Source organism: Diospyros lotus, chromosome 8 (assembly GCF_014633365.1).
Source record: "Diospyros lotus cultivar Yz01 chromosome 8, ASM1463336v1, whole genome shotgun sequence".
In the NCBI taxonomy this organism is placed as follows: Eukaryota; Viridiplantae; Streptophyta; class Magnoliopsida; order Ericales; family Ebenaceae; genus Diospyros; species Diospyros lotus.
In genome coordinates, this window is record NC_068345.1 from 33537560 (window position 1) to 33564799 (window position 27240).

The 27240-nt window shown below is 32.6% G+C and overlaps 1 protein-coding gene and 1 long non-coding RNA gene across 3 annotated transcripts; both read left to right on the forward strand.

Annotated features, from left to right (window-relative positions):
• Positions 1-1822: 1822 nt before the first annotated feature.
• On the forward strand, positions 1823-5628 carry LOC127807957 (protein MULTIPLE CHLOROPLAST DIVISION SITE 1). 2 transcript variants are annotated; one of them, XM_052346212.1, is made up of 7 exons: positions 1823-1988; positions 2081-2155; positions 2257-2505; positions 3422-3588; positions 3877-4264; positions 4874-4960; positions 5041-5628. In XM_052346212.1, the coding sequence occupies exons 1-7, from the start codon at positions 1887-1889 to the stop codon at positions 5239-5241; spliced, it is 1269 nt and encodes a 422-aa protein (XP_052202172.1). In that variant the 5' UTR covers positions 1823-1886; the 3' UTR covers positions 5242-5628. The 2 variants fall into 2 exon arrangements, with proteins under 2 accessions (XP_052202172.1, XP_052202173.1); XM_052346213.1 differs by lacking the exon at positions 4874-4960 and having other exon boundaries at positions 1824-1988.
• A 9054-nt stretch (positions 5629-14682) lies between these two features.
• Positions 14683-26405, forward strand: LOC127807502 (uncharacterized). Its single transcript, XR_008024699.1, has 2 exons — positions 14683-14981; positions 26185-26405. It is a non-coding gene; the product is annotated as an uncharacterized LOC127807502 (long non-coding RNA).
• Positions 26406-27240: the final 835 nt, after the last annotated feature.

Below are 27240 nucleotides of genomic sequence, written 5' to 3' on the forward strand. Positions count from 1 at the left end.
CTTCGGATGGAGATTGTCTACCCAAAAAAAAAAATTAATCTTTAAATAAGGATTGGCCTTGACAAAGACTGTTATTCTAATAACCCAAAAAAAATAAAAATAAAATTGGAATAGTAGAGATTATTCATCTTGGTATGCAGCAATGCTAGAGAGGCCTAGTTAGTTAGAAGGCCAATCATCAATGGTGTTCATTATGCATACCAATCACCAAGTTGGAAGTAGGGGCAATGCAGGCTGCTCGCCCCAGCCATCCCCCCTCCCCCCTCAATTTATTAAATAGAAATATATAAATAGATTTTGAAACATATAAATAGAAAAAGTAGAAAGAATAGATAGCTTACTTGAGAAATCTTGATTCTGAAATATGAGAAAGCAAAAAGTTGATTGTTGAGGCAATATTGAAGAAGAAGATCGTCGCTGGAAGGGCCAATCTAAAAGAATAAGTTAGGTTTAATTTTCAGATTTTAGAGTTAAAAGATTTTAGAGATTTATTCTAGGTTTGGGTTGATAATGTAATATATTTGAGCTGGTTGGTTGGCAAGTTTGAAAAAAAAAAAAATTTAGGCTGGTTGATTGGGGTGGATTTAGAAAAAAAAATATTTTTTAATACTAAAAGCCTACTTTTTTAAAAAAATTGAGGGGCTCCAGCCCACCCTTCCCATGGGCTGGGTCCGCCCTAGCTCGTACCATACTAAGGATAGATTATAACTAAACCTTCATTAATTTTCAAAATACTCCCATGAAAGTGTAGTTTATAGTCTTTCGAGATTCTTAGACTCAGTGAACTATATATATCACAAACTCATTGATAACTAGTTCACTTATTTAAAATTTTTGACTAATTTCATGTTTTTGTTCTTGTATTTTTATGTTTTTTTTATGTGATTATTTTAATTTTTTGTTATTTTGATTACACACATAAACTTGATTTTCAAATCAATTGAACTCTCTATACTTTGAACTTCTTTTACGTGACAAATCAAATTTTTCTTTATTTCAATTACATTATTTAAACTGTATTTTTTAGTTAATTTAATTTATGTATTTTCATATGTAAAAAAAATAAAATAAAATAAACTGACAAAATACACATCATACTCTGTTCATGTCAAAGTATAAGGATTAAATTAACTCAAAAATATAGATTCAATGGTATAATCGAAACAATAAAAAGTTTGGATTGACATACAAAAACAAATCAAAATATAGAGATTAAATTGACTTAAAAATACAAATTCAATTGTGTAATCAAAATAAGTTACACAAAAAAATATATATATAAGAAAAAAATATAAATTTGGCCAAAATTTGTTAATGAATGTGAATTTTAATTAGGTTTTGTTGATTCAATTTTGTTTTATAATTGAATCAATTAATTTTTAGTTCAAAAAGTTAGATTTAAAGGTTATTGATTTGGGTCTAGATCTACGTGAAACTTAAAGCAATTGATTCATGCCACTCTTGATATTTAAGCTTTATTTGGTATGGTTTATGGTTGAGTTTAAACTTAAGATAAGGGTGAAATTTTGAACATTAAAAGTTAAGGGCTCGTTTGGCTGTAAGTGTTTTTTTAGATAATTATTTATAGTATTTTTGTAATATTAATGTAAATATGTAATATATTAATATAATAATTTCACACTTTAAAAAGACGGGCTGGCATCAAATAATTCCTCCACTTTTCTCGGGCGCACCATGTTACCCTTTTTCCTGTGGGCTGGGCTGGCAGCTGACTCGGGTCGGGTCGTCCTTATCGGATCCGGTCCGATCCGTGAAACAGTCTTCACTCTTTAAGAACTCAACAAAGTGGGGTTGTTTGGATGAACTGAATTTGCCAGTAGCCCGGCCCATTTACGCTTCAGAGATTAACATGGGCCAGACCACCGATGAGCTCGCCGCCAAACAATTCTTTCCTTCTTGAACCTCTCGATCATGCCTGTTGTCCGTTGAGATTGGTGGTTCAGAGCTCGGATTGCGTAGTTAAACCGGTAAATCATACAAACCCTAATCCTAAATTTTAATTTTATCAAATTCAATCATCTGGGCTCAATCTGTTTGTTTGCTTGTTTGTTTCTGCAAGGATGACATTTTTCTTTCTCCGATTATGGCATCATCACCAGTGTGGACGCTCCGACTTCATGCTGTTTCATTTCCGGTAATCTCACTCTCGCGCCCACGCTCACACTTGCAAGCAATTGGTTTTTAAATTGTGTGTGCTCTGATTTCGTCGCTCTTACCTCTGATTTGTGATTTTAGACCACAATATGTGTGGCGAAACATCCTTTCCCGGCGAATGTAGTGGAGTTGAGGACCGAATTGGGGCTTAATTATGGCCGCCTGAAATCGAATCCGAGGGTGACGTGTGGAAAGTTTGTCTTTAGGGCGTTGGGCGACACTGGCCGTTCTGATGGCTCCAAGCGCACTCTAAATGAAGGGGTGGTTTTGAAAGATCAAGTTGCGAGGTTGCAAGAAACAATTACTTCACTTCCTCCTGTGGCTTTTGTGGTAATTTGCTGATATTCTTTTCATTTTAGTGCTTGGAGATAACAATTTTAAGTTTTGTGCTTTTTCCCAAATAGTGATTGCCTTCTTTTGCTTAGCTTAGTTGTGATATCGATTAATAATTTCTGATGCAATTTCGCTGTTCTTTTATCTAATTTGTAAGGGATCTAGCTATTATAAATACTATTTAACATTGTAAGCACCCAAATGTTTGCTTTTAGCTGTTAGAAATTGTGCTGGTCAGCTCTCAATGTTTCCTTTCATTCTGGAACTATGTCTACCTGCATTCACCTCAACTCTTGCCAGTCATCCTGATTTCATGGAGGAGGAAAGGATTACTAAAAGGGTTTCGTGTTCACATGTAACCTTTGCTTTTTGGCAAAGAGATTATTTCCGTAATTCAAACCAATGGTCTTCTGATCACAAAGGAGCAACTTTCTTGTTGCTACCAAGGAGGACAAAAACAGTGGAGAAATAATTTCCTGATGGTCAGCGAATTGGAATGTTCATAAACACATAGTTGTCATCCAGACAGTCCTTGCACATCAATGGAATTTGAAGTGACATTAAACCCAATAAATCTTCCTGCTTCCCAGATTTTAAAAGCCTGAGAGGAAAGGAAAAAACACAGCGAGAATGCATCTGTACTTACATTTCATTCATGGCTTCATATTTACTCATCATGATTTTCATTTGGGAGCAAATAGCTTGAATCAATTAAAGATGTATAACCGATGCTAAGCTTATGTATGGTCAATCTAAGGTAATACAAAATGAATAGCAAATTGTTGGAATCCAATTCAGGTTGCTGCTTGCACAACCATATATTGGTGTTTATGCTAAAGTAGTTTTGTTTATTTTATCTTTTCTGAATGCATGTAGTTAATATTTACGCTGTTACCTCTTTTTTTCTTCTCAGATGAAAAGACAGTCTGGACCTAGTGTTGCAATTGGTGTATCTATTCTGGCAACAATAGTCATTATTGCAGTGAGAGGTTACATGGTGAGGAAGTCAAGGTACCGCCGTCCTGGCTCTGTAGCTGATCTTGTCAGACGTGGCCAGTTAAGATCCGATAGAAGAGGCATGTATGATTCTGAGCTTTACTCTCTTGTCTGTGTATTTGTCGGATTTGATCAATATAAAGACTTCATCAAAAGGCTTAAGATAAGCAAAATTTTCACCTCACAATATTAAATTAGAATTTATAGCTCATTTATTTTTAAAATCTTGAGGGGATCCTTCTTAAGTTATTACCTTTTCTGGGACTTCATGTTTTGATGTGCTGATGTCCCATTGACATTAAGTTTGTTAAATGTGAATCTTCTACTTGTACATGATTGTAATTTAGTGCCTCGTATGGATTTTCTGAACAGTTCAACGCCTCTTAAATATGATGATCCATTCAATAACCCATTGGTGAAAGTTGGAAAGGGGAATTCAACTGTTGAGATGTGTGGAAAAGTCTATCGCTTAGCGCCAGTGACCCTCACAAAAGAGCAGCAAGCCAGCCATCAAAAGAGGAGGTCACGTGCATATCAGTGGAAAAGGCCGTCTGTATTTCTTAGAGAGGGTGATCCAATACCCCCTGATGTGGACCCAGATACAATTAGGTGGATTCCCGCAAATCATCCTTTTGCAACTACTGCAAGTGACATTGATGAAGATTTGGCCCAAAACAATGTGTATCAGAAGCATGGTGTTCCATTCCGCATCCAGGCTGAACATGAAGCACTGCAGAGAAAGCTTGAAGCACTGCAAAATGTAAGCACTTCTGTTGTACATTCTATTTCTTTAACAAAAAGGGAAGGAAAGTTACAATGCTTTGCATCTTTTAAGCTTTAATTGCCAATAGTTGAAGCTTATAGCTACACTTGGATAATTCTGTCAACGCAATGAGACAGGTCAATGTACTGGTGAGTTACCTGCCAATCTAACAATTTTTATCTCAGTTACCTAGTTGTAAAATATACAGAAAAAATGTAGAAACAACGCTAATAAAAAGTACATATATATCTATGTGTGTGTATCAAATTAGTTAAAAGCCGTTTGTGTATTATTTTCATTTTTAGCCTATTTATTGTGACTTTCAAAGTTGAGGGCAACTTTAATCCATGCTCAGTTAGATTACTTCATTTCTGACGGACCCATATGTTTTTTTTTTTTTTTTTGAATTGTCTAAAAGCTATAAATAAATAATGTCCGGAGTGTTTTTCTTTTTAGTTTTAATCTTTTCATTATCTGTTTTTGAGAATTAAAAAAATTTGTTGTTTAATGTGAGATTACATGCCTTTCATGGATCTCTTCAAGAAATGCAAAAAGTCAAAAGTAATATTTGTTTTGGGTAAGTGATGTTTGTTTATGAACTCTCAGACATTTGCTTTACTGTGGGCATTCAGACATGGTTTTGGTGCTTGCTTTCCTGTTGTGAGCAATCTTAACGCATGCATTCATCTTCATGTATGTACACGCAACATTCTATAGTATGTTATTCCCATGTCCTATCTTCCTTGACATGAATTGTTCTTGTGTGCTTTCAGGAGCAAAAATTCAAGAACTTAGTAATCGATCCGAGTGCTGCCAAAGATTTGGAAAGACCATTCAAGTCGCATCTCAAGTCAGGCGATTTTGTAGAACAGAACCCATCCCCTAATCATCTGGGATCGAAGCCTTCCAAGTCAGAACATGTCCCCAACTCCTCTGGAAGCAATTTTACATCTGAAGAATTGCCTAAAACATAGGGCAGGCAATGTTTTTCCCACATGTCCAGTTATCTATTCTCTCAGCAACTCCCAGTTTCAATTTTGAATTTGTTGAGAGAAGTATTTCAAGCTATAACACCACATGCTTTTCGCATCCTTCTGTTGACAAGCTGATGCATCATCAAATTCAAACTGGGGAAGTTACTGTAAATATAACTCCATTAGTTTACTGTATTTGAGCTGAGTTGTGATTTCAGTGTAATTGTACTCCAGTGGGCGGTTGTTTAAGAAACTGTTACTGCTTATGCTAGGAATAGCATTATAACAACATCATATAGTTCCTGGTTGTTGCCCTTTCAACATTGGAACCTCCTGCTGGGCTATCTGTCACTTTTGGAAAAAATTAAATGTTTGTATATTCTTCTATGCGTCTAGAGTAAGAGTCGTGAGATTGGTACAGGTTGCTCTTTTAATTGAGTATTGGGTTTAACTTGTGAAAATAGGCTCTTTGTATATTAAGGGCAAGACTCTATCCAAAGATGATTTTTATAATACTTGGGATTTTTTAGATAATTTGAAAAATAAGAATTATTATTGTTCAGAGAAATGAAAACGAAGGGCTTTTTTGATTGGCCATATTTTTCATGAAAAATGATTAATTTTTATCTAAATTCTAGTTTTTGAGATGTTTGATTGGTTATATTCTTTAGGTAAATTAAATTTCAACTTTTAATCACATGATGGCTTTTTATCACTTTTATTGGAAAATAAATTCTACCGAGCGACCAATTTTTCTAGACAATTCACATAGTCCCAACTCCCGACCTCTCTTCCATCCTCGAGCGTTTTTCTCTTCCATTCAATGTCGGTTATTTCCTTTGTTCATTGCCATTTCCACCAAAAACGAGCTCTGATTCTAAGTTTCAGACCATCATTCATATTCGTCTTCGTCCAAGGTAAGGTTTTTGGCTATATTATCTTTCGATTTTCGACTTTCCCTGAATATCTGAAAGCAAATTTGCAATGAGAAAGAGGCAGTGAATGAGCGAGAGACAGTGACAAAGTGCACGAGAAAGATGGCGAACGGCTGAGAGGGTGAGCGAGCGAGCAAGATAAAGGCAACAAGTGAGAGCGACAGTGAGCGGCCGATGGGTTTGGATTGGGTTGGAAAGGTTCTTTGTTTTCTCTATTTCCTTTCCATCATCTCTTTCTCCTATACACGGCTTTAAAACAATAGTAATTAAACACCAAAAGTTTAAAAAATATAACAATTTTTAAGTATAAAATTAAATCAATCAAATACTTTTAATTAATATTTTTTTTAAATTTAATTCTAAAAAATTCAATTGCCTATAAAATATTTTTTTTCCATACAAATTTCATATTTACAATCAAACACACGCTTAATAGTGATTTCTTATGATTTGAGGGCACTTTGGTAATACTATCAAGGCTTGATATCTTTCTTGTTTTAAGCTAAGGGTAGTTTGATAACTTGATGTGAGGTTTTATTGAAGTAATTTTTCAAAATGCAGGGCCTTAGTAAAATTTTAAAATATTATTGGGGTTTTTAGCAAAATTCTCATTAATTTTCAAGGATTAACTGAAAGCTCAAATTGTAATGGGTCTTGGTCTAATTTACAAAAGTCATGGTGCAATATAGCAAAAGTTGAGGGTTGGAAACAAAGGACTAAATTGAAATTTAACCAAACTTGAGGGATTGAAATGTAAATTCTCAAAACTTGCAACTTGCCATACACTGCTAGCATTGAATCTTCGTCATCTAGTCCATGGATGAGAAGGAAATAAATAATGGAAGAGATTTGAGGATTTGGGTTTTACAATATAAAATGTGTTTTTGGCCATGGGTTTTATGGGTAATCTATATGCTTTGATCAATAGACTAAAATTTAAAGAGTCATGAAATAGAAAATGCTATTGGTACATTTGTATATATCTTGAGTTACATAATAATGTACTAATGTCTAAAATGCTTTCACCCAAAGCGTTAAGGCACAGTGAGACGCAATAAGACGAGAGGTATGTATGTCATTTATGTATCTTGTGTAACCTAAAATGTACATAAATGATGTACAAATAGCATAATCATATGAAAATAGACTAAAATGGTGAGTTTTTTTTTAAGATTTTGTGGTGTTGATGAAAATGTACATCGTTAGAAAACTAGTATAGCAAGAGATAAAATCGATAACAATGATAGTTGTTTCACGTAAAAAAATAAATGAAATAAAATAAAGAAATGGAAAGAAGATAATAGAATAAGGAAAAAGAATAAAATACATAAAACAATGAGTTATAGTATTCACTGTTGACAAAAAAATTACTTAATATTATAAGTGTTCATTCAATTTAAGATAGATCGATCTGACTAAGATCGGGATTTCTCAAATTAAAGGTCAAACTAAACTCAACTAGTTTAGTCTAGTCTAATTTGGTCTTACTCGGTCATGAATATTATTTTTTATTTTTTAATATAAAAATTAAAAAATATGTATATTTAAAATTTTAAATATGTATATAATAGATATTAAAATTTAGTACATTATACATTAATTGTATATTATTAATAAATAATAATATAATAATAATTATAATTAATTTTCGATCTTAGATTAGTTGTAAACCATATCAAACTATAATTCGAACACCCATAACATAAATGATAATTATTGAGTATGTGTACCAATACGTGCCAGAAGTGAGACAAACGTAAGGTAACGAGTGTATAATATAGGTGACAATGTAGAAAGAAATGGAGAAAAAAAAGGTAGAAGAAAATGAGGAAAATAAGAAAAAAATATATAACAATATTTGAAAAAATATCAAGTGTTTAGAAAACATTTAAGACTCGTGAAAATATTCTTGAGCACATTATGGTTGCAAATAATAAACTGTAAGTTAATTTTAACAAAAGGGTTTTCTAGTTTTTCTTTAGAAATAATTAAGACATAAGATATGAATATTTTATTTATGTAATTGACATAAAATATGCAATTATATAATATTGTATTGAATAATATATAATAAAATTGAAAAGTAGTCTCAATTAATATTTTTGAAAAGTTTATGTGAATATGCATCTACAGTATTTTTTTAGTATTGGAATATTTATTCATATCACGAATCTCATACAAAAATATTTTAAAACACATAACACGGGTAATTCACATCAAAAGTTATAAAATTTTGATGTTTTTTACAATTTGATCACTAAACTTCAATTAATTGTAAAGTGATCACAAAATTTTCAAATATTTTGTAATGTGACTATACTTAAGACTTTTTAGTAAGCTCTCGCCTGACACATCAGCACCATGTTATCGACACATCAGTGCCACGTCATCGACACATCAGCAACTCCAGTAAGAACATACAAAAAAGTTTTAAATGTGATCACATTACAAAATATTTGAAAGTTTTGTGACCATTTTACAATCAATTGAAGTTCAGCGATCAAATTGTAAAAGATACCAAAGTTTTGTGATTTTTGGTGTGAATTACCCCCGCATAACACACTTCTAATTGTATTTTATTCTACAAAACAACAACATACAAAAATGTCAATGTAATGAATAATAGACAAAAAAAAAAGTATTGGTTGATGAATCATGAAAATAACGGATAACAAATATAGTATATCTTTCTCAAGTATGCTTATATTTTTAAAATAGTATTTTTATTTATTTATTTTGATAAATAGACTGAAAAAGTCTTATCCTAGACTGTTTATGGCTTTACTTTAAATTTCTGTTGGGACCCCTGTATTTTGACCATTTTCATACAATTTTTTCATAAATAAAAATCAAACAGCAAAGGCTACATTTGAGTTATTGACTTAAAACAGAGGGGTGTCTGTGGTAAAATAAAACTACAGGGGCTAAGAAATCTCTTCAAAAATCATTAAAACTATGGGTCTAAGTGTAATTTATCTTTTTTTTTTTTTTTTTGGGCTAGGGGTGTTAAAAAATTGAAATATATCAGAACGTTCCGTTTCTCTGAAGGCTCTTTGTCGGCTGGTTTGGAAGGATAATCTTTATATATATAAAAGTATGATAGTTTTGAAAAAATAAATTTTCCCCAAAACTTGAATTAATGATTTATAATTAATAATTATTGCACTAATAATTTACAATTTATAATTTACATTAATAATTTAAATCTTTCAATTGCTTTGAAATAATAAGTAGTAATAAAATTTTCCCTCAAAACTTGCATTAATGATATGTATTTAGTACTTATTGCATTAATAATTTATATTTTATAATTTACATTAATAATTTAAATCTTTCAATTGTTTTGAAATAATATGTACTGATTATTGTAAAATTAATAATAAATTTTAAATACACGAGTTTTTCAATGCTAATTATAAAATTTCTAATACATTATTATGTGAATATTAAATATTTAATTAATCCGTCAATCAATCAAAAATAAATACTATTTATGAGGAATATGAATAAACACTTAAACTATTAATAAGACATGGAAAATTATTTATTTATATAAAATTATATCTTTATATAATATAATATTATATATATATATATAATATAATATGTAGTAGAATAGTATACAAATATTTCTTCCCTCCAAAAATCTGCTAAACTATTTTTTACATCTAAAATTTGTATTAAACTTGCATGAATTTTTCAATGCTATTAATTAATCAAAAATAAATATTTTCTGTTATATATTCTCATTAATTAATTCGTCAATCAATCAAAAATAAATACTATTTATGAGAAATATGAATAGACATTTAAAGTATTAATTAAATCACTAAAAATTATCCATTAAATAAAATCTTATCTTTGTATAATATAATAATATATAATATATTATATTAAAGTAGAATAGTTTGTAAATTTTTGTTCCCTTCAAAAATCTGTCAAGCTATTTTTTGTCTCTAAAATTTGTATTAAATTTGCATGGGTTTTATGAGATATATTAATAGACAACTTAAACTATTAATTAAGTTATAGAAAATTGTCCATTTATTTAAAATATTATCTTTATATCTTTGTTCTTATATATTTATATAATATTAAAATATGATAGTTAAACAAAGTATTTTGCCAAGTGTCAATTAATGGTGAATTTTTTCCCTCAAAAACTTGCATTAAATCAAAAGTAGTGATTAATTAATTATTAATTACTTTAATAATTATATTATAGTCTTGAAAATGTGATATTTTAACAAATTCATAAAAAATTATTTAAAGTTGTCAAATGCTAGGGTTTTTCAATGCTAATTAATATTTAAAATATCACATTTTTAAGACTATGGAAGAAATCAAAATTTATATTTTTAAATTTTTGTTACTATTGAAAAAACTTATTCTTACTCATATTTAAGAGTTTTAATTTATATTTATAATTATAATATAATAAATAAAAAATAACGAACGTCTTTAAGTGGATATATTATAGATTTTATAATATTTATTTATAAATAAATATAATATAATGAATAAAAAGATTTATAAGTATTTTGTCAAGTGACCTACTTAATGTATTAATTATTCTCTAACATATTAAATGGCAGTGCATTGAATTAAAAATGTTCTCCATTAACATATTGAACAATGAATAATTAATTAAACTTAAATTTTACTAAATGATTAAAAATTTAAAAAATTATAATTATTAATTATGTTAAAATTATTTGAAATAACAAATTTATTTTTTTATTTTTAAATTAAACTCTTCCGTGTATGATATGGGTTCAACACTAGTCTATATATATATTATAACAAAACAGCCGTCAAATTTTTTTCCGCCCATTTTCAGTTACTATTTTGATATTTTATTATGTTTTTTCAATTTTTTTTGCTTACCCGAAATGGAATTTTTATAAGTCATTAATTAAGTCTATATTTGTGAAAAACATGTAGTTGTTAGAATATGTAAATGATTTTTTTCATGGTTAAATAGTGTTTGGAGAATGTGTAAGGTATATGAAGAGTCAAGATAAATATTATTAATTTATACATATTATTAATTTTTAAATATTAGCATAAAATTTTAATTAAAATAAATTACAGAAAAATAAGACTTCTTTAAATCGGGAGAAATCTTAAGATATTAGGTAATATTGTCGAATATCGACTGTCAAGTAATTTTTTTATTTTTTTTATTTATATATAATTTAATTAATTTAAATTTATTTTTTTATAATTTTAAATGTTATAATTTTATATATAACTTAAATGTTATAATTTTATTTTTTAACTTTATTTTTTTTTGTTGTTTTTTTAAATATGTAACTTGTCTTAAATGTGATAATTGATTGTTAGGAGGAATATGTAAAGTCATATATGGATAATCAATTTTAAAATTTTGATTATTATTATTTATATAATTAATTAATTATTTAAATTATCTTTATTTTATATATAGTTTAATTATTTTAAATTTATTTTTCTATAATTTTATATATAACTTAAATGTTATAATTTTATTTTTTAACTTTATTTTTGTTTGTTGCTTTCTTAAAAATGTGACATGTCTTAAATGTGGTAATTGATTGTCAGGAGAAATATATAAAGTCATGTATATATAATTAATTTTAAAAATTTGATTATTATCATTTATATAATTAATTAATTATTTAAATTATCTTTATGTTATATAGTTTAATTAATTTAAATTTATTTTCTTATAATTTTAAATGTTATAATTTTATTTTTTAACTTCATTTTTTTATTGCTTTCTTAAAAATTTGATCTGTCTTAAAAAAGGTAATTGATTGTCAGAAGAAATATATAAAGTCATGTATGGATAATCAATTTTAAAATTTTGATTATTATCATTTATATAATTAATTGATTATTTAAATTATTCTTTTTTTATATATAGTTTAACTAATTTATTTTCTTATATTTTTAAATGTTATAATTTTATATATAATTTAAATATTATAATTTTATTTTTAACATTTTTTTTGTTACTTTCTTAAAAATTTGACCAGTTTTAAATGTGGTAATTGATTGTCAAGAGAAATATGTAAAATCATGGATAATCAATTTTGAAAATTTGATTATTATCATTTATATAATTAATTGATTATTTAAATTATCTTTATTTTATATATAGTTTAATTAATTTAAATTAATTTTCTTATAATTTTAAATATTATAATTTTATATATAACTTAAATGTTATAATTTTATTTTTCAACTTTATTTTTGTTTGTTGCTTTCTTAAAAATGTGACATGTCTTAAATGTAGTAATTGATTGTCAGAAGAAATATATAAAGTCATGTATGTATAATTAATTTTGAAAATTTGATTATTATCATTTATATAATTAATAAATTATTTAAATTATCTTTATTTTATAAAGTTTAATTAATTTATTTTTTTATAATTTTAAATGTTATAATTTTATATATAACTTAAATGTTATATTTTTATTTTTTAACTTTATTTTTTTGTTGCTTTCTTCAAAATTTAATCTGTCTTAAATATGGTAATTAATTGTCAGAAGAAATATGTAAAATCATGTATGGATAATCAATTTTGAAAATTTGATTATTATCATCTATATAATTATTTAAATTATTCTTATTTTATATATAGTTTTAATTTTTTATATTTTTAAATGTTATACTTTAAATATTATAATTTTATTTTTTAACTTTTTTTTTTGTTACTTTCTTAAAAATTTGACCTGTCTTAAATGTGATAATTGATTGTCAGGAGAAATATATAAAATCATAGATAATCAATTTTGAAAATTTGATTATTATTATTTATATAATTAATTGATTATTTAAATTATCTTTATTTTATATATAGTTTAATTAATTTAAATTAATTTTCTTATAATTTTAAATATTATAATTTTATATGTAACTTAAATGTTATAATTTTATTTTTTAACTTTTTATTTTTTTACTTCGTTAAAAATTTGACATGTCTTAAATGTGGTAATTAATTATTAGGAGAAATATGTAAAGTCATGTATGGATAATCAATTTTGAAAATTTGATTATTATTATTTATATAATTAATTGATTATTTAAATTATCTTTATTTTACATACAATTTAATTAATTTAAATTTATTTTTTATAATTTTATTTGTCAACTTAATTGATTATTGTTATTTATTTAATTCTCATTTTTCCCATTAGTCTACTATGAAAATGTGCTATATGTTGGACTTAGAAAAATTAAATGCAAATTAAATTTGTGTTTTGAAAGTTATGTTGAGTAAGATTCAAATTGTGTGGCAAAGCGTGGGAAAAAAGAAAAACTTAGAGCGTGTTTGATTGCACATATTTACCATGAAAAATATGTAATTATTATACATTTTCTATGAAAAATAATCAAACACTCTTAGAGTGTGTTTGATTGCACTAATTTTTTATGAAAAATATGCAATTATTATATATTTTCTATGGAAAACAATCAAACACTCTTAATTTTTATATGAAAAAATATGTATGGTACAACCATTTAAAGTTTATTTTCATAGAATTCATTTTCTAAGGGGGTGAGATGGTTTTTGTTTTCTAGGCAATATTACATAGAAATAAATTTTAGGTAATGCAATCAAACACACCCTTAATTTTTCTATGAAAAAATATGCATGGTACAAACATTTAAAGGTTCTTTCCATTGAATTCATTTTCTAAAGGTGTGAGGTGGTTTTTATTTTCTAGACAATATTACATAGAATTAAATTTTAGGTAATGAAATCAAACACACCTTTAATGATGGCATGTGATTTGATAAATTGAGAGAAATAGGAAAATTTAAAGGAAGAGAAATTAATAAAAGAAAGTAAATATCTCTCTCTTTTCTTCCTCTCCATTCCCGTTCAACCCTTCCATTTCCTCTATTTTCCTTTCTTGATTATTCTTCTCAAATTTTCTCTTCTTCTTTACTTTTATTCAGTAAATTTTAATCGTATTTTTTTACCCAGTTTGGTTTTCTAATGTAACATAGCACCACTATTATGTCAAGTGAGTGATGTGAATGTAACTAAGAAAAATTAAGTCTTGAGGGTTCGTGCGGTATGCACATATGAGACAAATACACGTAAAAATTCAAAAAAAAAAAACGTCTACCCTTGAATGCATATTTTAGAATAAAGAGGTTGGTTATCGTTTATTTTTTTTTCCTGTTATTGTGTAATTTTTGTATTTTTTACGTATTGCTTATTTATTACATCTTAATTTAGGTTTATTTTTTACATAGTTTCGGAATAGAGTTATGTGTTTTTAATTGTTCATCTACCCTTAAATGCATATAAAAAAATCTTTTAAAATTTATAATCTTTTTGTTATATTTTCATGATTATAACATAATTATTTTATTTATTTTTTAATTCTTTATTTTAATTTTTATTTATCATAACTACTAAATTATATAATTTTCATTTTAACATTTTTTTTATTTTTACGATATCCATGCGAGGCATGAGTGATCCACTAGTTAATTAATAAAGGCAGGCAAGAAAGGAGAAGGGAGAAAGAAGAAAGAGTGGCGGTGTTTACCTTTTGTTGTTTGTTTGTTTGATTGTTTCCCTTGGACCTTTCTGCAGCAAGTGGTCGTGTTCCCATGGCGTTCATGAGAGGAGAGTCGCTGGTGTCGAAGCTGGCAGTGCTGGCCAAGTACGCCGTGCTTCCGGGAGCCATGATCGCCGCTCTGATCTACTCTCCTCCCGATTACTCTTCTTCTAAGAAGCCCGATCCTCACTCCTCCACTAAGTAGATGCGTCATCTCTCCTTCCCCCTTTATCCAACGGTTCGCTTCCTCTTTCCCTTCGCTTTCGATTGAATACTAATCTTATTTATTTTTTGTTGTTGTGATAATCTGTTTGTTTGACTGATGCGATTTCTCGCCCGGATTGGTGATCTGGATCTAGGGTTTTCTTTCTCGACCCTGCGGCAGTTATGATAAATCAGTACGTCGATCTAGAATAACAAGGCTCGCGATTCATGAACCGAGCGGTCCATACGTGGTTCTGTAAAACAATTGTGTTTGTGTAACAGTCTCACATTTGGCCGGGAATTCGAACCCTTATCCGTTTGCGTCCCATAAATTATTTCAGAACATTTTAGTTGCTTTTGAGTTTGTTGCCTTGTTTTTAACTGCCGGGGTTCATTAGTGTTCGGTGGCTTAGGAGGTGACTCAAATGTTAATTGCTAGGCTAATGTCTTGTAAGTGTTGTCTTCTTGTGGTGATGAATTTCATGCCTTGCTTCCTGTTGTTAGTATTGTGTTGTGGGGTGGATCAGAAATTCGGTTGTTGATAAAGCAAAGCCAATGGCTTCCTCTGCACAAAATACATGCTGCTGTTTCTGAAAGTAGTTTGCCCAACCGACATGCTCATATTTTATAGATGCCCCAATTAGTTTAGACCATGAAAATTCCTCAAACAATGTTAGTGCCCCGTGCCCCCAATTAGGTTATAATCCAACAACAATACAGCTTTGTGGGAGATTGGGGCATTTTCAAACAATTTCAGAGCTTAAAAATCTGGGAGCATGAAAGATGAACAATGAAGGAGAGATAGACAGGCAAGGGGAGAGTAGGAGAGAAAACTGCAGGCTTTCCTTTTCCTAGATATGATTGTAACCATTATTTGTTTCAGCATATCTGGATGTCTTAGTTTATTGTTCTTTTGTAATTCTTTTTTATTTTTTTAATTTTCATTCTCTCAGATATAGACATTGACTTGTACTTAACTTCCTCTTTTAAAGACAATGTTTCTCTCAATGATGTCAACACTATGGGGAATTTCACTATGGTCAATGAGATATTTTTGTGGCTTGAACTATAATGCCCAGGTCCATTGTGCTGTCACTTTGTAAGCAGTTTGTTTGGGCCTATTATATTTTAGGCCTTAATGTACGGATTTATTTTGAAGCTCTGTTAAAAATATAGTTGGGTTTTAAAATTATCACATGATTATTCATAGGCTAAATTAACCAAACTTGGAGTTTGTGCTATCTCTTGGCTTTGAGAAATTATATTGATATTCCATATTTCTAAATTTTAATAAGAAAATTGCCCCTTATGGTTAAAACATTATTAATAGATTAATAGAAGCCGACTATTTGAACTAGTTGATTTTTTTGAATTACTAATCTATTAAATTAAGTTAATTTACAAATGATAAAAACTAAGTAAATATTCACTTCATAATTGTTTTCCCAGCTCCCTGTTGCTTGATCCTCTACAGGACTACAACTAAACCTTGACCCACTAGTTTCGGTTCCAGCCATCAATATTTTCAGCACTTTCACTGGCAAGAATCAAAGCATTTCTTTCACCACCAGAAACCCCAAGTGCTATGGTTGGCCTAGAACTTACCACCAGCCTCCAGGTCCTCCACCACTAAGTAGCTCCCACTTGGATGTCCGCCAATAGAGGCCCTCACTTATGGAGTAGTTCCCACCCATAATCACCATCTCTAGCAGTCCCCAATCTAGCTATTGCCATCTTGTAGTTTCCACCAGCAGTCATGAATCACCACAAGAAACCACAGGGCAATCCCCTGTTACGGTGACTTATCCTTACATGATTACTACCATTTACTACATCACTTTTCCACTATTCCCCAATGATGCAGCGTAGGAAGCGATTTGAACCAGTTTCATGTTGAAACTGAAGACAAAATTGAATTTAAGAGAAGAAATCTGATATTATTCAAAAGCTGCTCTCTAATACTTAGAACAAGAATATTTATAGGCTAATCCTAAGCCTTAATCAACCAGGAAAAGGAAATCTTTGCTGAATCAGGAAAAGAAAAACAAAAACTGAAACTGAATCAGAAAAAATAGTCAAATCCTGATTGAAATAGGAAATGTAAGACACCGAATTGAAATAGAAAACTGAAATCACTGAAATCCTAATTGTAGTAGGAAATCCTAATTGCAGTAGAAAATTGAAAGGCTCATCTGGCTTCTTTAGGACTGTTTTGGGCTGGTTGTTCCACGTCAGTCCCCTCCACTTGAGGAAGACTTGACCTCAAGTTGTCATGAAGATTAGAGTACAAGGGTTCGTCTGAGGAATGATAGGTATAAAGATCTGCAACATTGAACGCCTTGGATATGCCCATCGAGTCTGGCAAATCTACGACATAAGCATTGTTATTGATCTTCTTCAAAATCTTGCAAGGACCATATTTCTTGGGCTGTAACTTGCTGTAAGGGCCTACTGGAAATCTCTCAGGCAGAAACAGCAACACATCATTTCTGACTGAAAACAACTTCTCTTTATGATGTCGATCAGCAACTTGTTTATACTTGGGGTTAGCTTGTCGCAGCTTCTGCTTCACATCTTCTTGCACGGTCTGCCACTGTTCTGCCATATTTTGAGTAGCTACGTTGACTTCTGGACTCTTTGGCAGCTTGATTAGATCCAAAGTGTGCTGGGGTGTTTTCTGATACATGACTGAAAATGGCGTTCATCCCGTGGCACTGTGAACAGCACTGTTGTAAGCAAATTCTACCTACGCCAATGCTAAATCCCATTGTTTGGGTCTATCACCGCAAATCCTTTGAATGAGGTTTCCCAAAGTTCTGTTCACCGCTTTTGTTTGCCCATCAGTTTGAGGGTGGGCTGTACTACTGAAATTCAATGAAGAATCGAACGTCTTCCACAAAGTTCTCTAGAAATGGCTAAGGAACTTGGTGTCTTTATCTGAAGTGATGGTCTTTGGTACTCCCATGTAAACAGACTATTTCTTTGAAGAATAATTTAGCAATACCATTCGCATCAGCAGTCTTCTTGCAAGGAATGAAATGAGCCATCTTTGAGAACCTATCAACAACAACAAAAATAGAATCCTTACATCGTTGAGTTCATGGTAAACCCAATACAAAATCCATCGATAGATCCTCCCAAATATTTTCAAGAATGGGTAAAGGCATGTATGGCCCTGTATTCTGCAACTGTCCCTTAGCAATTTGGCATATGTAGCACCTTTGCATAAATCTGGTTACATTCCTTCGTAATTGTGGCCAATAAAAACAATCACTAATAGCAACAATGGTTTTATCACGACCAAGATGACTAGTTAGACCTTTTCTCTATAAGTCTTGAATCAACTTTTCCTTTTGAGATGAACGAGGTATACGAAGTTGACTTCCTTTCATCAAGTACCCCTCATGGATGTGAAAATCATCCGCAAGTTCTTTGCTATTACACTTTCCCCAAAGAACTTGGATATCCTCATCTATCCCATACAACTCTTTCAGTTGTTCAAAACCCACAACTTCTGTGATCATTGTCATCAATAAATTTGCTTGTTTTCTTAAAGAATTTGCCACTTTGTTCTGCACTCCTAACTTGTGCTTCAGTTTAAAAGGAAATTTCTACAAAAGCTAAGAGCACCTGGCTTGCATATCACGATTGATTCTCTTATGGCTGTTCAAGTACTTCAAAGCTTCATGATTCGAGTACAGAACAAATTCTCGCCCAACTAGATAATGCTCCCATGTTTTCAAAGCTTGGACGATAGAATAGAATTCCTTGTCATAGGTGCTCCACTTTCGCCTTGCTTCACTCAACTTCTCACTGAAGTATGCCATGGGCCTCTTCTCCTGGGACAAGACTGCCCCTATTCCATTCAAAAAAACCTATTTCACAATTGCTATATGCTCCACCTTGGACTCTTTAATTGCTTCCACCATCTCTTGCTCGAAATGGGCGATGGTAAGGAAGGTTCACCCCTCCACTTTAGAAGTTTTAGGACGAAATGGTAGCAAAGTGTATTTTACTTCTCCCTTCTCAAACCTATACACATTATTCCTCCCAGAATGCTGAGCATCTGCATCATACTGCCAAGGTCTACCTAGCAACATATGACAAGCATCCATATTCACAATATCACAATAAACCTCATCACAATATTTGCCCATGGAAAAGGGTACCTTATGGCGTTCTATCACATGGACCTTCTCTGTGGCTTTAATCCACTCAATAGTATAAGGAGTGAGATGTTTCTCAACTGGCAGTCGCAAGCTCTCCACCGTTTGTCTCCCTATAATGTTCTCCTCGCTGCCACTGTCAATGATAACATCAAACACTCAATTCTTTATTGTACACTTGGTTCAGAACAATTGATGACGCTGGCTAGGATCTTTCGTTTTAGGTGCTAGAAGCCTAGCATTGTTCGTCGGACCACATAGCTCAAAGCAGTATCATCATAGTCATCTTTGTACTCAATATCCTTTCCATTGGGGCTGCATATCTTGGCATCATCTTCCTCTTCACCATGTTCAACCCCGTGGATTGCCTTCCTTTGAGGACATTCATTTGATTGATGTCCTAGTTGGTTGCTCCTAAAACACTTTCTTGATGTAGGTCTTGCGTAGGGGTTAAACCTCTTTTGTGCCTCCTTCGCTTCTGTGACCTTCTGCTTACTTGCGGCCTTATCCTCCCTATAACGATCAACACGGACTTAATTTCCTTGGGACTGTGCTAGTATTTACTAGCTATTGCTTTGTACCGATCAACATATATCTTATGTGAATAATCAGTCCACCCCTTTTCCTGCAGCATCAACTCCGCCTTCAACGCCATATTCTTGGCCTCAGCTAGAGTTTGCAGCACCTGTGCCCCAATACTGTTTTTGATGGCTGCTTTCAGACCTTCCAGGTACATAGCCACCTGCTGTCCCTCACTTTCTCTTGTCATTTTGCTTCGACAGCCTCATAAATTCAGCGGTATATTCATGAATAGTCTGCTGTCCCTGTTGACATCTTTGATGTTGCTGAAACAAAATTTGATCATAATCTGGAGGAAGAAAATCTCTTTCTAATGGTTGCTTCATTCGGAATCAGGTTTGAATTGGAGGTCTACCCTCTCTTTCCCTTTGGTTTTGCTCTCTATTCCACCAGACGAAAGCACCCCCTTTTAATCAACACGCCACCAGCTTCACTCTCCTATCTTCAAGCATTTCTATATATTCAAAGAACCTATCAATTTTAGCAATCCAGTTTAGGAATTCTTCAATATTTAGGTTACCACTGAGGTGTGGAATGTCTACCTTCAACTTGAACTCATCTCTATCCCCATAAGCGTTTCTCCGATGATCTCGATTGTATTGATTATTCCTTCGACAATTTCTCATAGGTTCCTCCAGGTATTCATCTTCTGTATCATCTTCATGGGCAGGTAGCCTTCGTTGATTTGCAGGACTAGGTCTACCGAAATGACCACCACGCGCATGAGCAACTTCATCTCTTGCAGGTAGCGCCTCGTTTCTTGGTCTTTGTTGGCACTTAGGGTTAAGGTGTCTGGGCGATCTGCCATCTCTTCAAAATGCCGCTCTAGGCGCTAGAATTGGAGATCCATTGTGTTCTCCATGGCCTTCAATGCCGCCTTAGGATTTGAGGCCTCAATTCCTCGATCACCTCCAAGGGAATCGCTGCTGCCAACGTTGTTGTCACTGGCCATTGGACTGGGCAAGCTTGTCCGCTCTGATACCAATTGACGTAACATAGGAAGTGATTTGAACCAATTTCATGTTGAAACTGAAGACTAAATCGAATTTAAGAGAGTAAATCTGATATTATTCAAAAGCTGCTCTTTAATACTTAGAACAAGAATATTTATAGGCTAATCCTAAACCTTAATCAACCAGGAAAAGGAAATCCTAGCTGAATCGGGGGGGGGGGGGGGGGGGGGAACTGAAACTGAATCAGAAAAAATAGGCAAATCCTGATTGAAATAGGAAACATAAGGAACCTAATTGAAGTAGAAAACAGATGTCACTGAAATCCTAATTGCAGTAGAAAACTGAAAGGCTCATCTGGCTTCTTTCGGACTCTCTTGGGCTGGATGTTCTGCGTCACCCAACAACATGGCTCTAGTAGTAATCATTGGCCTCACCTCAGCTCTATCCCCACTGCTACCACAACCATAAACCCAAATCTATGAATAGTCTCCTCCGTCACAACACCATATAGCCACCGGAGAGGGAATAATGAGAAGATTAGCGAGAGAGGACTAGTTGGGATATGAGCATGTTAAAATTTTACAAAAAATGTAGAGGTGCAATTTGTGAGTATCTTTCTTAAGGGTGGGTTGCTATTGTTTTGGTTTATAACTGTATTGAGTTGGGTGTACTTCACTTGTTGGAGTGTGGGGTGTTCTAGTAATATGGTGGGCATGGGCATAAATTGGTTGGTGTGGTGCTTCCTGGGGTTGCATATTGGGGAAAAGGGTTTGCTGGGTAACGTGGTTGGTATTGTAGTTCAATGTGATGAGTAGATGCATTGTTGGCATGGTTAATTTGAGGGTTGGTTGCATAAAATGGTGGGGTACTGTCTGAATGATCTAAAGCAGAACACTGCTACGTATCAGTCCGTTTTGATAGATTGCGGGGACTAGTAGACAATGTTTTAAATTACAAGAAAATTTGGGGTGACTGATGACGAAGTCTACTTTCCAAGCAAACTTGGTTTCATGTCCATTCAATTTTTGTGGAAAATGATATGCATGATCTAGTAACGACTGTGCAATGCAATTGCTTGATCAGACCAGCTCTCCTTTTGATTGTTGTGCCACAAATTGACTCAAAATCAGCTAGTCTTCGACTGCACTGTGCAGTTGTTACTAGATCCATTATATTTCTTTTTCCACAAAAATTTAATGGACGCTAAACCAAGTTTGCTAGACACTAGACTCCTTGTCCATCACCAGGAATTTTCTTCTAATTTAAAATGTTGTCTACTGCTCCCAGCAATCCATCAAAACAGACTTATGCATAGCAGTGTTCTGTTTTAGATTGTTTGGACTGGTTTTATGAGAAAATTCATAACCAATTGTAGAAAAAAAAAAAATTTCCATTTATTCTTGTTCCAAAAGTTCAGCAACATGTTATAGTTTTAGGAAAAAATAGTTTGGGAAATAACTACAAATTAGAGCCCCTGTTTAGGGCAAAACAGAAAGAGTAAGGGTGCGATTAGTGAACCGATCTCATTCCAAGACATGATACAATAAGGCTAATTTTGCACCTCAATGTTCTAAAAACCACCTTCTAACAACTCATTTTTTTACAAAATGTCAATACTTCCAACATTCAAAAGTCGCAAACGCAATACTGACTTGCATAAGATAGAACTTCTAAAAAAAAAAAAAAAAAAGACTAACTCAAGATAAACTATATTTGAGTTCAGTTTACATGCAAAATCATAAAAAACATCATATATAGGCCTATATTCCATGGTTCATAGTCTATAACTTGGAGACCTATCAAGGTTTTCTTGCCCCTGAAAGTTTTCATAAATTAATATGAAGGTTTAGATATTTTAAGAAATTAATTTTGATAGAGTTTCGGATTGTAACCCACATTGAAGAGGGCTCATGGAGTTCCTTAAGCTAAGGATGGGCTAAAGATACACAAAAAGGCTTATAAATTAATAATGTCACTAAGGTAGCATCTAAACACGTTTAGATGTGTTAAAACTTTGACTACCACCCTTAAGTATGATTTGAGAATAAACGATAATATTTTCACAATGGATATATGGCAAGGCTCTCTAGTAACTATTTTTGTAGACTTAACCAACTAAATGAAAGAGGTGGGTTAAGTGATTTACTGGATGAGTCAAGAGGGAAATTGAATTGATTATTTAAAAAAAAAAAGAAATCCCCTAATTTTTGGTTCATAACATGCCCAAAAGAGCAAGGTGTTACAAGCAAACCCCACAAAAACAACTCCACAACAAACATTAACTCCACTAGGTGGGGTTGACTACATAAATTTTTCTCACCAATCATTTTTATCTGCAACCATGTCTACTGTCAATTGTGTAATTATTTAAACTGACTAATAACATGTGAGGGCAAATCTGAGGGGTAGTTCTTGTAATTTACCCTTATTGAATTAGAGTGAATTTTATAAATCTACTTCACTTTGTTTTTTGTCATTTTAATGAGTAAAGTTAGCAATAATTAGAAGAGGGTGCCATGATGGAACCACTCATTTCAAAATATGAATCCAAACAGAACTGGCACTGTGGGTGTGGACTTGAGTGTCAGGGTAGAGTGTGGGTATGGGTATATATGCATTGGTGTGGGAAACCTCCTTAAAATAATAACAATGAGATATTGGATATGTTTCAAAAGTTGATGTGGATGTGCAGATAGATGTTTTTGGGGTTGGAGCATTCTTTACCTGTTTTCAAAGAGAACCATCCTCTACCTCTCCCTCTCTTTTGGGATTTTTTTGGGGGGGTGGGTGGGGTGGGGAGGGGACAACAGCTGTGTGAAACTTCTATTTTCTCTATAGATGATTTGCATCACAGTTTTCAGAATGAGGCACACTGGCAAAACTCAATGTGTCTCAACAGAAGGGAGACAGGGCACCGTCTTGAGGCCCTTGCCTAGGCAAGGCGCATACTCATGGCTTAATACATATTTTATATTCCTTTTTTTATTGCAAGAGACAGACCAACAAGAGACGAACAAAGTATTCAGTGACAGATATTGAGACGGTCTTCATCTCGTCCATCAGCAGCACCCTTCATCTAGTCGAGTGGTGATCTCAATTAATCTTTTAGGTTAGTTTTTTTCCTTTTTTTTTTCTCCATAAGTTCTTTTTTTCTTCTCTCTCTCTCTCTCCACACACACACGCGCGCGCACCCATTTTTTTTTAATCTATCTTTCGATTGTCTTCATTTCCTTTCTTACTCAAGACAAAGGTATACCCATGTAGATCTAAAAGAACTAAAGAAGACAGGCCAAGAGACCGTGACCGGTGGTCTGTCAGAGTTGTCTTGCTCTAGCCTCTAGGAGACCCTGTTAGGTGAGCTTCATGTGTCCATGGCCATATTTTTCTGTGACTGGGATTTGCCTTACAATTTTGTTGGTGGTAGCCTCACTCTCTAGTTGATTCTTTTGGTTTAGAGTGTACAAGATTAGACCGAACTCTCTTGCACTCTTGCTAGATCTGTCATTGTGTCTTGGTCTTTGTGCGCTTCTTTTGTATCTCTCTCATTATCTCTTGCTCTTTCCAATAATCTCTCATTCTATCCCATTCTCTAGTGGCAGGTGGGTGGGTGGTCTGTGATGAAAAGGGAGAGAGAGAATATACAACATAGATGTGTGTTTAAATTTATATTTTAATTAGATATTATTGCCATTATGAACAGATTATAAGGTTAATATGTAATTCTTAACAAATATTTTAGAATTTAGACTATAATTTAAAACTACTTGTGGTTTGTTGTGTTTGCATTTCATTTGACTTGCTCTTGATTTTTTGAATTTTTAAATTCGTGTTGAACAATGCGTGTTTGTGGCATTCTTGTCTTTTCTTGAAGTAAATATTGATTGCTATTTTTGTGTGGTTACTTGTCATTTATGATTTTGTAAATTTGCATTCACTTTTCATATTTATGAATTAAAAATAAATGTATATCAGCATTTTATAAATCTTTTGGGTGGATGTATGCCTCACTTCTACAAGGAGTGTGCATTGACTCCAAGCACCCTTTGTGCCTTAGTGTGCCTTGGGCCCTTGACAGCTATGGCATGCATGTCTATAGATCAATAGGTTCTCTTTGTATGTCTTTTTTACATTTGTACATGCTTTGCACTTATGGCAGTTTCTCCTTTTCATTCTTGTTATCTTTTTTTTTTTTTTTTATTTAAAAAAATTTGTTTGGAGTATTGCACATTCTGAACATTGTAATATAGTATATATTGTATAATATGTTGTAGGAGATCTTCTCATTATAGAGAGACTTTAAATTAAGCGAATTGTTTGGGGGAAGGGGGAAGGAGATTTCTCTCCTGTTATGTGTGAGAGGCTAAGAAATTTTTTCTTTAAGCAAGCTTTTGATTTTTCATCTTCAAATATAGCAGAGATTAGAGGATTCAATTATTTAATTTGGGCATGAGGATGTTGGCAAATATTTCATTCCACTGCCCTTACCTTTGTTTTATTTAATGGATATGAATATAAAATGGGGAATAGAAGAGCCCAGCTAACCCTAAACCAACCATACGAAAGAGAAATAAATTTGCTCTTGAACTAACTGCTCAGCTAAAGTCCCACAAAAGACTCCCACAAAAGACCAGGGTATTATTTTCGTAGAGAGAAATGGAAGCCAAATAAAAAAAACAAGGAAGACTGAGAAAAGGAGAATAATTTGCACTGCCCATGTGGAAGCCTCCCAAAAGACCCCTGGGTTTACTTAAAACCAAAACTGCAACTCAAATCCAAATCTGCTTTCAGCGACATCATTGACGTTTTTCAACTGCTTATGAGTGGGCCAGTACAAATTCAATGGATGCTTGGATTTCTTTACATTGTTTTTATCACAACCCCCCTCCCCCACTTTCTTTTCTCTTCTCCTCTCAATAAAAAAAATATCAAAGAAAAAATAAGCATGTAAAATAAGAAAGAGAGAGAGAGGGTGATATTGTGTTGGTTAATAGTTTTGAGTTATTGTTTCATGGAAATCTCTTACCTCTCACTTAGTTTTATACCCTTAGTCCCTTTGTGAAAAGAACTAGGGAAGAAGAGAAATGTTCCACATAAACCTGCTATAGGTTAACTGTTGTCATTTCTCATCTCATGAAAAATCCTCTCCACTATGCTTGCTCTTCTTGCCTTCTACGTATATTTTACCTATTAACTTCTATAGGAATTTGACACGCCCATCTGGTCGAGCTAGTAATGCTAAGGGAAAAAAATAGGGGAAAATGGTCAAAAGAACATTGAAAATATGAGGGCCACAAATGAGCAGGAAAAGAGGGTTGGAAATTGGACTATCTTATTTACTTGTCCTTGGGCTCATTTTCCAGAGCTTGCTCCAGGTAAATGTGGAATCATATTTTGGTCTTGTACTTACAACGGAAGGCTGCCTTTTGCTTGCTCTGGACATGGAAGATGATGATTATCATCTTGTTTCGTTCTGGATAGAGTTCATAAAGGAATTACTCTAAATGTTGCAACTTATCTAGGACAATGCCCGTTGGTGCAGGGACTCTTGGACTGCTACGAGGTCGTATTGTTGAAGCTGTGCAGGGATCTGTTGGATGGTTCTGGTATGTAGTAATAATCCTGATGGCTCTTCTTTGTTCCTATATTTCATATGTAAGCATATGGAATACTATCTGTTCCTTGAGGAATCGTGAGAAGCTCTCTAGTGTAAACAAATGATGTGGATATGGGTTTGATAAATGCAAGTTGCGTCTTATCCCATTTTTGAGTGCATGGACTTTCCATGTGGAATTTACTTTTCTTTTTTCTCTCCCACAACCCCCCCCCCCCCCCCCCCCCCCCAAAAAAAAAAAAAAACCTTGGTGTCCCTTCTTTTATGTGGTACTTTGAGTTTTATGTGTTTGCCCATGTCTTCACAGAATAGCGTTCTCGTATAGTGATATTTCTCAGTTTTTAGTCCATTTACCGCACAAAAAAAGCCGCAATGGTTGTGGATCAAAGCCGTCCTTGATCTTGGTCCTTTAAGATAAATGGATTTTAAAAGTAGTTTTGCTGTCATACCGGATGAAATCATCCACTTATTCTTTCATCCTCTTTTTGGTCAACTTGTATTAACTTTCAGTAGTCTCCAATTTTAGGCAACTTTTCCAAGAGAGGTCCCAAGTGAGTGGTCATAGGGGGAGAAGGAAGCCAAAGCCACGAACTTGTAGCTTGGGCCGTTGGGTTTTATTGTTGTTGACCAATTTTTCTTTGTTAGGAGAACCATTGTAGTACACTGCAGAGCCAATAATTTACTCAAGTTAGTTGCTACAGTGTCATCACTAGCTCTTTTGGATAGTATCCCCAACCTCATTAATAGTAATAGATATAGTAATAGCTGGCATTTGACTGGAATTTTTCATGTGTAATTTAGCTGCATCTAATTCTGAAGGGTAGGGGATCAAGCCCAAATAATAATTGCTAATAATAGGGAAGAAGATGTGGAGGGTTGAAATCATAGAGTCGAGCCCCAGTGCGTGTGTGGCTCAGAAGATGAGATGAAAAGGGGTGCAATTGGCTGGGGCTGCCAAATTCGGCATTACTTATGAATTTGGAG

Excerpts from the sequence above, each read along its gene's own strand:
- LOC127807957 (XM_052346212.1), top strand. The coding sequence starts at position 1,887 with ATGAGCTCGCCGCCAAACAATTCTTTCCTTCTTGAACCTCTCGATCAT. Across the intron at positions 1,989-2,080 it reads CGGATTGCGTAGTTAAACCG|GATGACATTTTTCTTTCTCC; the intron begins GTAAATCATACA and ends TGTTTCTGCAAG. Across the intron at positions 2,156-2,256 it reads TTCATGCTGTTTCATTTCCG|ACCACAATATGTGTGGCGAA; the intron begins GTAATCTCACTC and ends TTGTGATTTTAG.